At 52.8% G+C, this 15,459-nt stretch overlaps 2 protein-coding genes across 2 annotated transcripts; one reads left to right on the top strand and one right to left on the bottom strand.

Moving 5' to 3' along the window:
• Positions 1 to 10,107: 10,107 nt before the first annotated feature.
• Positions 10,108 to 11,193, bottom strand: N0V96_003720 (uncharacterized protein; the record flags this gene model as incomplete). The annotated part of the gene is made up of 3 exons (XM_053190627.2): positions 10,108 to 10,838; positions 10,893 to 10,992; positions 11,059 to 11,193. The coding sequence occupies 3 exons, from the start codon at positions 11,191 to 11,193 to the stop codon at positions 10,108 to 10,110; spliced, it is 966 nt and encodes a 321-aa protein (XP_053052036.2).
• Positions 11,194 to 11,748: 555 nt separating this feature from the next.
• TOF1 (Topoisomerase 1-associated factor 1) lies at positions 11,749 to 15,270 on the top strand (the record flags this gene model as incomplete). Its single annotated transcript, XM_053190628.2, has 3 exons — positions 11,749 to 11,823; positions 11,887 to 14,239; positions 14,291 to 15,270. 3 exons carry the CDS (start codon positions 11,749 to 11,751, stop codon positions 15,268 to 15,270), a joined length of 3,408 nt encoding a protein of 1,135 aa, XP_053052037.1.
• Positions 15,271 to 15,459: the final 189 nt, after the last annotated feature.

Raw genomic sequence — 15,459 nt, 5'->3', positions numbered from 1 at the left:
ACGAGGACTCGAGATATTCGGTCAAGATTGGAGGCAAGCAGGCTTGAAAGCCGTTGGACAGGGAGGTCCCAGGATGCATCGTCTTCTCGAGGTCGGCGAGCACTAGTGGCCGTGCGATGACAGAGTTTCCTGGCCTCGAGCAAAAGGCACCAACTTGCCACTTTGTGCGACAAGGCCATGTCAATTGCAGGTGACAGACGGGTGGCCGATTGCTCGGCATGGCTTGTCACACCAGCGACGGGACGAGCAAGTCAAGCGGGTTGGTTGGTGCGGCTGCAGTGCGAGCAGGGCTCCCCTCGACAAGCCTTTCGAGTGCCGGTCCTGAATCCCCAACTTTTCCAAGACGTGGGAAGTGAAAGGGGGCAGGGGGGCGAGATTTTTCGTTGAATCGCTGCTTGGCACCCTGAATGCCACCAACGGTATCTGGCGTCCGTGAACTCTGAAGTCTTCAATCACAAGTTTCCATGGCATATGCGGGCGATGGATACCGTCAAAGACAAAGGTACCACCTGGCACTGGCAAGCGTGAGCCCATGACTTGGAACGGAGCCGTTGATGTGCGTGCGCTTGTGGAGACGATGAAGCCGAAGACGAGATGAAAGCCCAGGGACCTGACGACAAGTTGGCAAACGGGCATCGCTGCTGGTCCATGGCTGCCAAGACGTGCCCGGGTTTTGCAGTTGCGGTGTGTGCGGATATCATTGCCTGCCAGTGCCAGCTTCCAGGATTCCAGGAAGGCTTCTGAGCAGTGGAAGATTTGGCACGGGGGGTCGTTGTGGGCAGCGACCAAACCAAATGAGGCAATTCCAAAAAAGGCCCCTGCTGCATCATGGTGCGGATATCTCGCAAGCAGACGACATTGACAAGCTTGCAATCTAAAGGCATGCCTGGTACGCTGATACTGAAGCAGAAAAAAGGGGTGGATGCCCTTTGGAGAAGATTCTGTCGTGCATGGCGGTATCGGCCACGATAACTCAAGGTCATGGATGATGATGGTCCCGTTGCGGACAGTCTCAAGCTAACGAGGTTGCGAATTTGTCCGTAGTCCGCGTTGGTCCGTATGATCCCTAGCCTCATGGAGGCTCTCGATGCATTTCCGTGATTCCGTCCACTAGAAGCCGAAGTGAAGACCGGGGCCATGCCGCCCTTCATGGGATGGATCATGGGAGAATAGGATCTGGCCATGGACTGCGGTGGGCACGGCACGGCGGACATGACGCGAGGCACCAAGTAGACGTCTGCCGATGCTTCAGATGCGCGGGATCCGGAGATGGTGCGATCTAGAAATCAAGTCAAAGGACTCGAGGGCCGAGGCCCGGGGGGACGGGTATCTTGTAAGAGCCTCCGCTCTGCAGGGCCATCGTCTTACCACTGACGTACCATTCTGTCCTCTTTCTCTCTGGGCATCTGTCTCTTTCGGTGCGTGTATACCTCTTTCGAGTCTTGGTGCTTGACCTCGTTGCAACTTTGTCCGCCCACCTCTCCGGAAGGAACCAGAGTGGTATTCGGTCGTCAGCGGGCCTGCTCCGTTTCGATGGTCGTCCGCGACGGGGACTCCCAACCGCTCTGAGGTCCTCACTCGGTCTCTCCCCCGGCACCGTTGCAACGCCGTGGGCACTTTTGGGTGCCAGTGCCGAGCTTTGGTGCGTTGTTCGCGTACCTACATTGGATTGGGTTTAGGCAGTTTTGGGTGTGAAGCGTGAGGTGTGGAGGGTCCATACTGCGTGCCCGACTGCGTATTCATGTATGCGTAAAGGGAGGGTGGAGAATCGGCTTTCCGATCTCTCAAGTGGGACATATTCCATTATCCATTGTAACCACTACATCCCGAAATGGGACAGGAAAGAGCGGGGTCCATGTCACTTCCCAAGCACCACCAGGGGAGCCCAGGCTGAAGGTGCCGATCGGACGATATTAGGTAAGGTGGCATCCGAACGGTGAGAAGGTATCCAGGCACGTATCCCACACCATCCCAGGCCACCGGTCCAGTCGGGACGTTCCCCCCTTCACAGACTTCACTGAACCCTTCCAGCTCCTCGGACACGGATATACGAGTCGTCCCGACCAACGAGCATCACCCCGGTCGAGCGGTCAACAAATTGCTCCTCCAACCTGGAAACTTCAATGTAGAAAGTATGGATACAGTTAAACAGACTACGGATACAGTACCTTGCCTGTAGAGGGACCCTCGGCGAACACTGCCACCATCGATCACGACGACGGTCAACCTTGACGGCCTCTGCGGCAGTCTCTGCCTTACTGTTATTGTTTTCATCAAATTGCCTACCCTTACCATACCACCGAGTACCCGCCCACTAAGGCAATCTGACTTTTGAAATGAATTGCATCGGCCGGTCTCATCTATTCACCCGCCACCAACTGTCTATCTACACTACGGAGCACCTAACCTAAGTATCCGACGAGCGGGAGGCCAAAAAAGTCCCTGCGCCTGAGCCTTGTGAGACGTCGCAACAAGCTTGCTTTACCTCACCGCGCTCCGTGTCACTGAACGTTATTTTACGAACCGTGGTTCTGGATCCAGTTTGTGGGCGTGGGAACAGACACTCATTCCGAGTTCGCATTCCTCGGTCTCAGCTCTGAGTTTGGAGCTCTGGGCTCGCCAGTGAACCAGTGAACCAGTGAACAACAATAAACAGCCTTGTCGCCAAGCCCAAGGTTCTACCTCGTTCTGCAACGTGGCTCGGGGTGGCTTTGGAGTCTGGTCGTCGTGACATTGACGGTGAGAGCGACGGCTTCGGAGTGGACGAAGCTCGATAGCTCGACTTTGCGCCCATCTCATTTCGTTTCGTCTCGTACCGTCCCACTCTCCGATATCCCCGCCGGTTGTCTTGATGACTTGTCGTCAAAATCCATATCCGCAGAGTCCTAGCATGAGGAACCCGAGCGGCAACGACTCAGTTGCTCACGTCGTCTTCTATGCGGGCGGCAGAGTGCATGGGGGATAATCACGAAATGCGACAACTACGAGCGGGAACCCAATGTCTGGGCATTCCAGCAACTCCGGACTAGACTCGTGCGAATGCGATGCGGGTCTCGTCAGGTGCACGAAGTACACTAGCAACAGTGCTTGTTGCGTTTGTCAAACTCCTATCATCGGCTGTGATCATTTACTGATGAGGCATGGTGCTAAACTTTCATCACGACGATTCTAATGCGCGGCGATTCAGGTGCTGGTCGTCTGACGAGACAAGGCGGAGAAGGCGCGAGTTTGCAACGACCCTTGACAGCGTGGGCAGATGAGCCTCTCTGCCCTGACTCTGGGACTCTGGAGACACCGACACGGACGCCAAGGTGCTGGCCCTGGGTGTATGGGTATGGGTTGATGAGAAGTTGAAAATGAAATAGACCTCGCTAGGCTCATCGTGCTCTCCACCATACTTCTCTCCACCGAGCAGTGAGTGGGTGGATATGGGTTTGACTCTTGAGTCGACGTCGACGACGGGAGGTCGCAGCGCGGTGGAGAGAAAGCTGGCCCCCCGTTGTTGTGCGGATGGAATGGGTACGGATACTTGCTTGCAGCAACTCACGGACGCGGTGCTAGTGCACGTCGGCCTGGACTGCGACAGTGTCATCAGAGATAGGCGGCATCCGTAATGACTGCAAGAGGATCCCGTTGCGGCGTCCACTGTTCCAGCGTCCCGATTCCCAGTATCGAGGGTGAGTGAGCACGGGGGGCCCTGAAATCTGGATTCCTGTGATTTCCCACCAGGGTGAGAGAGGGTATCGTGGGTACGATGACGGAAGCCGGACTGTGTTATGCGTAGGGAATATCACATAAGACGCCAGATACAAACTGTAGCAGCAACTCGCGGTTGGGGTGTGGTCTGGACATTTTCTTTCTTTTTTTTTGCGGGTACCTATCAATGGTGTTGGCCCTGGCTAGAATGAGGGTAGAAGTGCAAAGAAAGGCTTGTCATTGATTGTCGCGGCATGGCAAGGCCCAGGCCGCGGCACAAGACTTGAAGCTGCCGGCCGCCGGTATTTGCTTCGACTCCACCACTCGGGTTTTCCACCACTGCCGGATCCTTTTTGCTTCCTTTTTCTTCATGTCACTCCGAACGGATCCTCTGTTTTTTCTTTCCTTCTGCCCATTACCCCCTCGTTTCCCCTTTGTCTTGGCATTCTTCCTCCGCATGGCGTGGCTACCGTGTGTGTGTATGACCAGTGACCACTAGACGGGTAGCAATTCTACCTGCTGAATTGAGTTTCCCCTCGATTTTTTTTATTGCTTCTTGGGTATCGTCTGTGAGGCAACGCTCCTTGCAGTAGTAAAGCGAGATGGAATTCCCACCGCCTTCAAACCGTCTACCAGTGTGCTCACGGTCCTACCCCCCACTTCCCCCCATTCTTTTTTCCCCGAAGAAGAACCTAGACGGGGGTGGGAGAAGGAAACAGCACGGGGAATTACAGAGACGATGCTCCGAGAGAGGAGCCTCCGAAATGAGAAAAAGTGAATGGAACTCGCGAAGGAGAAAAAAAAGAAACAGACAACAACAAAGTCTACAACTCGGTGAACTCAACTCACCAACAAAAAAGAGGCCGGCCTTGACGGGCCTTACTCCGCCGAAGCTTGCCCATGCCCACTCGATTTCCACGCCCAATTTTAGTGTCAATCCCTGGTCCCCAGGTTCTGGCGACGGCCCTGCCCTGTCTTTGCCCTGGGTGTGCCGTATAGCTATGAGAGCCTCTGAGATGTTCACCCCCGGGACTGCCGTGCGATACTGTACACCCTAGCAGACTATGGTTGCAGTGAAGGCGGCTTTCTCACTGCAGTGTGGCCCTGTGCCTGGTGCCTTGCACGCAACGGGAAAGCTGCTGTCACTCGAGTAAGGTAAGAGTGGGGGGGGTTAGGTTGTTCGGGAAGCCTTGGAGAGCCGAGAGAGAGTATTCAATAGTTGAGCTGAGTTAAGAAGAGTCTCCAGCTGGGATAGACACCAGCTGGAAAGTCATTGGGGGAAATGGAACCAACCTCAACTCTCCATCAGCCCAGCTTTCGGCAAAGGCGCGTTAGGGTCGGTCTTAGCACATCTTAAAACCCCATTTATGAGTCGCAATCGCCAGGCATTATCTGGGCGGGCCACGGCGAATCCTGACATGGGGGGAAGTTACGCTACATACTTGGGTCATCTGCTTCCGTGTAGACTCTAGAATCGCCTTACTTCGTGAGTTCACTGTGAGAAGGGACGCAAGGCCAAGCCGTAAGGTAAGGTAGGTATAACACGGGTGATGCTATTGATGTCGACACACTACCTTATTCCACCATTCATACGTGTTCGTAGTAAGGTACCTTACCTATGTACGGAGTAAGTACGGATGCACCTTGGGCTTAACACACGATGCTAAGGTAAGCCGTCGCGGTACCTTGCATGATTACCTCATCGTCCGTCTGACTGCGCTTGATAGGAAGTAACAACTATTATCAATTGGTCCAATTGGTGACTTCCAAAGGTTGTGCTTGGCAGTTGGCTGCCTTCCCAACTGGGGTTGCTAAGGCTGACTTGAGACGACTAACGTCTGAAGACGACTGCCGTGCCTGTTTTACCACACCACACCGATGGCACGACGGCATTCCCGCTCATCCCAAGCCTCATACTCCATTCCACATCCGTCACTTCAATGCGAACCTCTTGCCATCATCAGTCCTATTTCGTGACTTTTCGTCCCATCATCCTGCCACATCCATCACGCACATCTTCTACCTTGAGCCCACCCACGTTGCAACCAAACCCCAACTTGATATTCCTCTTCCCCATCCATGACCCATGGCCCATGGCCCATCTGTTCGAAATAGCATCATCAATGGGCTAATTATACACACATTCTCTCTTTTGGCCCCATTTCAGCCCAGTGACAGCCCAGGCCAGTTCCAGCTTTCCCCTCCTCGCGAACCTGCTCATGCTCATCCCCGCCATGCCTGCCATGCTCGGTTCATCCATCGTATCGTGGGCATGGCATGGCATGGCCATCATCGAGATGACCACCAACACCACGTGCCTTGGACTGGCCTCTTTCCGTCAACTCTCAAGGCCCTGCCCTGCCCTGCCCTTGCCCCATCTTCCTCCCCGTCCCGCCATCACGGAACCCGCGGCGAAAGCTGTCTACTATAGCTCTCACCAAACTCGTCTGGTCTTCATCCTCGACGCAAAACCTTACAATAGATCTTCTAGAACATGGTCAGCAGGGGCAACCGCCGCTCTCATCTTCTCAATGCACGCTTATCTTGTGAAAGCTGCTGGAGCTTGTTGCATGTACTTTGCCAGTGTTAGACAGCTTTCGTGATAGAAAGGGTCTAGTTGGGCCTGGGTTTAGGTTCATTTTTCCCATGCGCGGCTCTTCGACGAGTCAACGACAAATCCCTTTCAATAGGATCAAGGATGGCAGTTCGTGTCAAGAGAAAAAGGACCCCGCATCCGCGACGGCTACTCGCAGACAAAGAATAGGAAAAGTAGTTAGTTGGGGTGTGCAGCTCTCACCAACCGCCTCTTGGCGATGTGACAGCAAACTACCTTGCTCACACCACCAACAACCTAGTCTAGCAACCAAACGACAAATCACAGGTTTCTCCGGGTTGAGGAGGGGCGCATTGAGAACTTTCAAAACCTAGAATCCCGAAGTATACAGAGGAAAACTTCGCAAACCTCGGTCTCGATTTCACATTGTTCACAAAGAAGAAGCTGTGCCGCGTGCGGAGTTTTGAAATCATTTACATGCTGCCAAACAGCCTTCGCGTCACACATGGTTCGAGTCCACCAACCGCTGGAGATTCCGTCGTTTCTCGCCATGTTTGACGACGGTGGGAAAATGGTCTCCCCCGGTCTTCCCTTCTATGCTATGGGCTGCCATCGTTTACGGCTCTCTGCCTCTCTCGCTCTCGAATCCCTCCCTACGTAGTGTTGCAGACGTTACGCGTCTTCCCGTCCATCTGGAGCAAGCCCAATTCTTTTGTTCTGCTCCCCCGCACCGCCGTGTTTCATATCATGACCATTCCCGAAAAAGGAAGTCTTTCCAAGGTCCAACGAAGGGGAGGGCCAGCTTGTTGCGTGTGTGCGTATGTGTCTCTGCATGTTTGTAGAGGCCGCCGCGGGAGACTCGGGGATGGGTGACAAACGGCTTGCTCGTCATCGGGAGGGAGGCTCGTTCCAGGCGGGGAGGAGCCCCGAGGAAGGGGGGGGATGGGATGTTGGCGATCGACGTTCGGCCGGTAAATCTCCCTTCAATGATGTGAGGATCTGATAGCATGGGTGCAAGGAGGGAAGGGGGATTTGTGATCTCTGCCGTCGGAGACGGTCGGACAGCGCAGGATCCGGTCGTTTATGGTAGGTAAATCGTAGCTTAGCTTCTCTTCGTCTGATCAGCCGCCACTCGAGGCTCGAAAGAAGGCATTATACCGAGGGAAAGGACTGCCACACTCGTCCAGCATCTTGAAGTTTTGCCGCGGCCCTTTTCCCTTGTGGTTGGTTGGTTGGTCGGTTTTTGACACCTCCTACTCGGCATTGAGCTCTAGAACGGACTCCCACCCAAGACGGGAGCAGATAATGCCTTCTTCCCGCACACCGGCGAAGTCTTGTTCGGTTCGGACTACACGTGTCCCCCGGTGGCGGCGGGCGTTGGCCAACTACGCGTGCGTGTTCGGGGATGGAGCCACAAGTCCTCGGAGGTCAGAATGACCCACGCCGCTTCGTTTCGCCCACCCGCAGTCCCGAGTGTCCGATATATTGGTCCCTCTTCTCTCGGGAAGCCTTTCTCAAACTGCACTGCCCTCTTCCTTCCCGTTGACGGTTGCGATATACGACCCCACACCGCGGCCTTGCTTCTTGGCCCGGCCTCAGATGGGGGGAGGGTGGAGGCTGAGAGGGCGGGATGGGAATACGTGGATTCGTGTCGAGACAGGCACGTTCGGGTTTCCCACGTAAACAAGTTCGACGTCGTCATGCGTAGGTAGTTACAGAAACCACGTGGAACAGGGCTGGGCCAACCTTGGCTTCGGATTTTCCCCTCTCTCACGCCATTGGCAGATGTGTCGTCAGATATGTCGATATTGTTTTGGCGTCCTCGGAGAAACTTGCATCACGTTTTCCCGTGGATGTTGTTTACCTCTTACCAAGATTTCTCTGTCTGTCAGGCACGCACGGCACGCTGTAGATCATGAAACTCTCAATCCGATATATATGGGGGCCAAGTGGCGAAGAAACGTTGCGGGCGTCTGTGAACTGCCGTCCCAAGTTACGTGTAGATCAGTTCTGGACCGGGCTTCGTTCGGACGACTTTTTTTGGTGTTTGTTCCTGGGGAAAGAGGAACGCATGACGGGACGAAATCATCATATGTCATCGTCTTTGTGAACCAGCAAGTGTGGAACGGATGATTTGATAGCTTTGGACAGCTTGGAAGCTATGGAGCTCCCCCATCCAAGTTGTGAGAGTTTGTCAAGAATGCCGCGCTCTTGGTATTGCTTCACATCCCATATGGCATGTTTTGGCTGCTCAACCTCGCGTGACTGCCATACATACATCGTCTAAGTAGGCTTTTTCTCTGAAGCTCGGCCGGTGGGAGCATTGTCATGCCGAGAATAATCGTCTTGTGATGGATGCCCAGTGAATGCGAACCCTAACTGTCTTTCTCACCTTCGTTTACTCGACCGGATGTTGCAAGTTGATGGATAGCTCGGGGCTGGGAAATAATCTTCAAAGAAACGCAAGTATTTCCATACATCTTTTAAGTGCACATGCATTGTTCGTTGAATTCACAATTCTGAGGATACATCTCGTGCGAGAAATATCCAGTTCCCTGCGCTACCCCTTTTCGAGAGTGGCGAATAGAGGCTATCAACCCGCGACTTGGTTTCTTTTCACATGCTGTAACTATGGCTAACCATCTACTCAAGATGTTTCCATGATTCCCACGTGTTTCATGTGTTTCTAAAACAAATGATGGCCGAGACCGGGCTGTGGAAGTGTCCTATGACCTGACATCCTGTTCCGTCATTCAGCCCAGCCTTGAGTACTCGGAGGGTGAGATGTCGGGAGACTAACCATAGCCCCTATTTGTCCCTTCTAAACTGACTGCCAATTGAACTTGGCATTTACTGTTGTAGTTGAAACTTGTCTTCCCTCGAATATTTTCACAACGGATTTCATCCGCGCTTTGGAGGGAACTGCTTACAGCGAGCTGAACGCCCAAGCGTGTACGTTTTTTTGTAGCACAGAGACATTTGGAAGAAATTCGTATATTCCACAAAGATGCTTAGGTCCCATAGCGCTGGTGTTATCTACAATTGAAAGAGCTATGGAATACTTCAGCGGATATATTTGGTGTATGATTTATTCAAGTTGGCCATAGGGGCTTTGGAGAAGCTCAACATTTCGCGTACAATAGCACATATGCATTTCCTCGATTTAATTCTACAACGGGATCCTTTAATCAAGCTTTGCTGCAAAGGCACCCCTTTGGACCGTTCAATCGTGTCACCAACTACATCCTGAACAGTGAAGTCGTCAAAGGTCGGAGCTAGCCAAGGTTGATGCGCCGCTGTGACATTCGAACCTTCTGACCGTCGTCACGCTGAACTTGCCCCAGGACTCTGGCGAGTATGCACCTTATAAGGAGCGTCTATGTAGTACCAAGTACTCACGATTATCTCACAGTACGCGGGGCTATGGGTTGGTCATTTGTTGTTATTCTGATAATTTCAAGTCATCAAGCTATATTTACACAATTTGCTTGGGTGCTGATAAAGGTAATCTGCCACCTGGGGCTTGCATGCCCGTTATTCATTACATCAACTTTTGGGCCACTTGGTTGATTTGAATAAGAGGCATTCCAACATGCATAATTGTATGGCACAGTGAGCTCAAATGAGCCTGCCTCAAGTAAGAACATACACTTCATTTCATCAATGTACTCTGTGATTTAACACATGTGCACATGAATGAAGTCAACGACTTAATTCATAATGACAAAGGTCTCGTGTGTTGCGATGTATCCAATTCTTGAGCTTATTACTGAGAACTATCTGCCATTTTTCGTATCAGATGGTCCGACTTATTAGTCCAATTTGCTCATCATCAACTCCAACATCACGTCTCTGCTTTAGTAGTCATAGAATCCCTTTCCGCTCTTCTTTCCCATCCAACCAGCATCAACCATCTTGCGCAGCAACACACTCGGCCGGTACTTTGAGTCACCAGTCTCCTCGTGAAGAACCTTTATAATAGCGAGACAGGTGTCCAGGCCGATAAAGTCGGCAAGCTGCAGCGGGCCCATGGGGACATTGGTGCCGTTCTTCATGATGGCGTCGATTGACTCCTTGTCGCCGACGCCGGTCTCTAGGCAGATGATGGCTTCGTTGATGTACGGCATGAGAATACGGTTCGCGAGGAACCCGGGTGAGTCGGCGGAGACAGAGGTGACCTTACCCATGGCCTTGCAGAATGAGACGGCCTTGTCCAGCGTCTCCTGGCTGGTCTGCAGACCACTGATGATCTCGACGCCCTTCTGGATCGGGACGGGGTTCATGAAGTGGGTTGAGACGACGCGGGAGCTCGCGGAGGTGTCTGTCGGGTCTTGGGTGGTGGAGGCGGCGATGCGGGTGATGGAGATGGATGAAGTATTTGTGGCCAAGATGGCATGCTTCGGGCAGACCTCAGCCAGCTTGGAGAAGATGTCAAACTTCAGCTTGGGGATTTCAGGAACGGCCTCAATCACAAAGTCCACATCCGACAGCTCATCAATCGACGTGGCTGGCGACAACAGCGAGCGGGCCTTGTCGGCCTGTTCCTGTGTGATTCTAGACTTGGAAACATCTTTTGCAAGAAGCTTTTCTGATGAGGTGTTAGCGAACGAAACTCGTTACCAATGTGTTGTTGAATACTCACCCGCGAATGCGAGACCCTTGTCCAAGGCCGCCTTGTTTGCATCGACAAGTGTTACGGGAACTTGAGCCCTCTGTGCAGCTACAAGAGCGATGCCGAGTCCCTAGATTTGAGCTGGTCAGTTTTTTGAATGCCGCATATTCACATGCTAATTCGCGAGCTCTCTCACCATCTGGCCAGCACCGATGACACCCAATCGCTTCACTCCTCCCGTTGCAGAAGCAACTCTGGGAGTAGAGCTGAAGGTCCGAAGCTGCCCGGGAAGCTTGGCCACCGCCCGTACGCGAGCCATTGAAGTCGCCATGGTTATCAAGGTGAGCGAAACGTCAGTGTGCAGGGATTACGATCTCGGTGATATTCGAGTAAGCTCCGTTGTGGCCGCGTGAGGGATTGAATGGAAGTTCGCGAGGAACAAGTGAGCTGGATACAATAAGTGATAAGAGGAATAAAGCTCTACGAGTCTGGATTGAAGTGCTGTTAAGATTGAAGTACAGAACGGAAGTCCGTGGACAGATGTCGTTCCTTGTCCAAGGCCATGATGCTGTCCATGACCCGAGGTTAACCGCGGCCCCCTAACAAGCCCCAAAGCCCAGAGCTAAGGCAGGTACCTTTCGGTCCGCGCGCCACACCTGGTCTTTATCTAATCTTCCACTATCGATAACATGAAATGTGAGACCAATTAACGCAACTTTCTGTTGAGACGCGCTGCATCGCGCGCCAGGCGCGTCGCTAGGTGAACCGGGGCAGATCAGTCCCTCCAAGGCTTTTCTATCATCGTCACAATTGGCGTGCGGATGGAGACACCACCAAGCCTCAATTACAATCTACCACTTTCTTGATTCTCGCCAGAACCGACAAGATGGAGTTGCCGGACGGGTCAACAGATGTTGTCCACCCTGAAGTTCGTGCGCACATCAACAGTCTTGTGTCCGCGGTACGTTTTGGCCAGCTGAGAACTCCCAAAAATCGTTGTACATTGACTCTAACATGGAATTAGCTCGGTGGCACCAGCGCCGACGACGATGGAAGATACAGACTTGGTGACGACGCCGTTCAAGTTCTCCGCGATCTCAAGAAATGGATTCGGCACTACGACGAAAAGACCAATCGCATGGATGTAGCCCGATGCATTGCAGATTCCAACATCGTGGAGGGCGACCTCCTTCAGATCCTCGCGAGCTGGCCCGAGAACGATACCAACAACACGTTCAAAGCACGCATAGCTCTGGCCTGCTTCGAGATCATGGTGCCCCTCACTTGGCCCATGGAAAGAGATGCCGAACGAATGACGGTCAATCACCATCGCCACATGCCTGTTCTCGAGCTGGCGCAAGTGGGATACAAGCGGGCCATCATCAACTTTGACGGCGCTCAAGTTCTCAATACAGCCATCCGAGCAGCTCTACCATCTATGGCAATTTCCATTGGCGAACGATCAGCTCGTGACCAGGGCATCATCAAGCTTGTGCTTTTCTTCCTCCGCAACATCGCCATGATTACCCCTCCTGCGGGTGTACAATACGATGGCGATGAGACGCAGATATCCCGCTCCACGACGATAGACGCATTTTCGTTTCAAGACATCTTCGCGGTGCTACTGATGATTGCTTCGAACATGGGCGAAGACTTCCGTACCGAGGACGTGATTCTCATGGAAGTCATTTACCACCTGGTGAAACAGGTCGAAGTCAAGAAGCTATTCATGAACGAACAGCAATTACACAAGACGAAGGCTAAAGAGCTCACCTCAATGATGAAGAAGGAGAGCGCGATGCGCAGTGCATTTAACCGCAAGGCGCCCACTCGTCACAACCGTTTCGGCACCATGGTATGGATGCAGCGCGAAGATGGCCGGGTATCAACAATCACTGGTCAGGATGCGCTCGCAGACAGCGCTACGCGGCAAAAGAAACTGGACGAGTCCAAAACGTTTAAGCCACCGCGACGGGCCAAGAAGGAAGAGCTGGAGTCCAAGGACCTCGGTGCCCCAGTCAAGCTCAATGCAAGGGCTAACGACCAGCTCCGAAGCTTTGTCGAAGATTTCCTGGATGCTGGTTTCAACCCTTTATTCGTGCATGTTCGCAAGTCCTTGGACCGGGAGGCGCCCCATGTTCTGTCTTACCATCGTCGACAGTACATGTACCTTGTCGCCTGGTTTCTGGAGGCGGAGCGAACTCGTAGAAAGTCAAAACGAGACTCGAAGAAGGCAGGCGCCCCCGAAGAGGTCAGCAGCTTCAATCTTGTGGCTGGTGTGCTCGATCAAGCAATGTTCATCACTCTCACAAAAACCATGCACGACTCTTGGGAACAAAAGGATTGGCCTACCCTGACAGCTGCGATGCGGTGTTTCACGCAGATTCTGCTCACGGTCCAAGAAATGACAGAGTCAGGAAACGAAGACGACGAGGAGATTGCGGAAAACACGCTGAGTCGTCTCTTCTACGAAGACTCCACACACGATTTGATTGCCAATGTCGTCAGACAATACAAGGAACAAGGCTTTGAGTATCTCGACACCGCCACAGAGCTGGTGCATCACTTCTTGCGAATCTTGGAGGCCTACTCAAAACAAAACGTCGACATGCAAGTCCGGTCTCGTAAACGGACTCGGCGAAAGAAGAAAGCCGAGAAAGAGGCAGGTTTCGATACAGTTGACGATGAGGAGAACGATGAGTCCGCCAACGACGAGGCAAACGCTGAAAAGACGTCCAAAGAGCGCAAGTTCGACTTCCATCGGTTCACATCGCGCTTTGCCCCCCAAGGTGTGGTCGATACTTTTGTCGCCTTTACCAAATTTTACAAGGATCTCGATGACTCTCAGCTGAAGCGCGCTCATCGGTACTTCTATCGCATAGCCTTCAAACAGGAGATGAGCGTGATGCTCTTCCGCGTTGATATTGTCCATCTGTTCTACAACATGATCAAGGGGCCGGAACCGCTCGACAAGAACTCCACTATGTACAAGGAGTGGGAAGAATTAACCAAGCAAATCCTCAGAAAGTGCACGCGCAAGATTGAGCAGCGGCCCGAACTCATAATTGAGATGCTATTCTCCAAGATTAGCAGCACCGCGTTTTACCTGGAATATGGCTATGAGAAACAAACCATTTCGACATCGACACCTCGGCCCGCTGCAGAACTCGAGTTCAAGAACACTGCGGATCTGGACCGGCAAATCGCCATCGTCGTCGGCGCTCTGCTGGACAAAAATCAACAAGATCATATTTCGTGGGTCAAAAAAGTTCTTGACACTGCGGAAAAGGAGCGTGCTGCTTGGGAGGCGGCGGATTCCCTCATACCATCGGTCGAGGGCACCGACGAGGGCGCACAAGTGGATAGACATCCTTTCAGTGAGTTCTCTCAAGGCAATCACACTGGTTGATATCTCTAACATATACCAGCTGTACGACCGGACAATGATGCCCGCAAGACTGCTATATTCAAGAATTCTCACCTGCGTCTACTCATGAAGCTTGTTGGTTTTGAGAGGCTAGCACCGACTATCGAGGAGACGCCCCAGTCCGTATGGATCCTGCCACCAGATCTGAGTGCCAGTCTCCTTCGTGTGTATATTAAGCATATCAATGATGCCGAGTTTGATCCGCCCGCCTTTGATGGTGCCAGCGCAGAGGACCAGCTTCGCCGCAAGAAAGCGGTCCGAAAGCGAGCCGAGTACGATGACGATGACGACGATCTCGATGACGGTTTCCTCTTTGAACCTCTGGGCCCTACCGTCCACAAAGCCATTGACGACCCTGCTTCCAAAAAGACGAAGCGGAGGAGGCGTAGAAAAGACAGCGAAGATGAGGAGGCGCCGAACGATTCCGAGTTGGAAGAAAAGGCCCAGAAGCGCAGGGAGCGGGAGAGAGAAAAGGCGAGAAAGATCAAGAGCGAAGCGTATGTTCACGCTAGCGATGACGACACGGACGAGGAGTACGACCGCGAGTTCTTCCAACGAGAAGAGGCACAACGCTCGCGTTTGGCTCGTATCGTGGAGAAGATTGCGATATCGGAGCCGACCAAGAGACCAGCAGCGGTGCTGCTCGACGATAGCGACGACAATGACGATGATGTGCTCGCTGTGACAAGGGGCACTCAGTCTAGCCGGCCTAGTGCCGATGTTGATATGGATGCCGATAGCGATGGCGAGCAGAACGGAGACAACGCTACGCCGTTGAGCTCCAGTCCGTCTTCCTCTCAGGGGAAGGGATCTCGGAAACGGAGACGCATCACTCCTGAGGCAGCTACTATTGAAGAGGAGGCGAAGGCTCCAGAGAAAGCAGATGCCGATTCTGATGACGAAGATGCGCCGGTACCTACAGCACGCTCACGGCAGCGTACGAGGGGAGGTTTCGTAATGGAGAGTAGTGACGAGGAATAATGAAGATAAGCTCTGGGCGTTTGGGTAAATAGGTTTTGGTGGTTCAAGGATGCATAGCGTAGGAAGGTATCTTGGCGATAATATCAAGTTGTTTTTCCGTCTTCACACCGTCTCTGGGGATTATTCAGCTCTCTTGATCCCCCTCTGTTCAACGTCGTGCGAGTGATTGTAGATGACCTAGCGATGGAA

This window comes from Colletotrichum fioriniae, assembly GCF_027942845.1.
Source record: "Colletotrichum fioriniae strain IMI 355084 chromosome Unknown scaffold_3, whole genome shotgun sequence".
In the NCBI taxonomy this organism is placed as follows: Eukaryota; Fungi; Ascomycota; class Sordariomycetes; order Glomerellales; family Glomerellaceae; genus Colletotrichum; species Colletotrichum fioriniae.
Note: the sequence above shows the minus strand (reverse complement) of the source record. Positions and strands in the feature narration are given on the sequence as shown.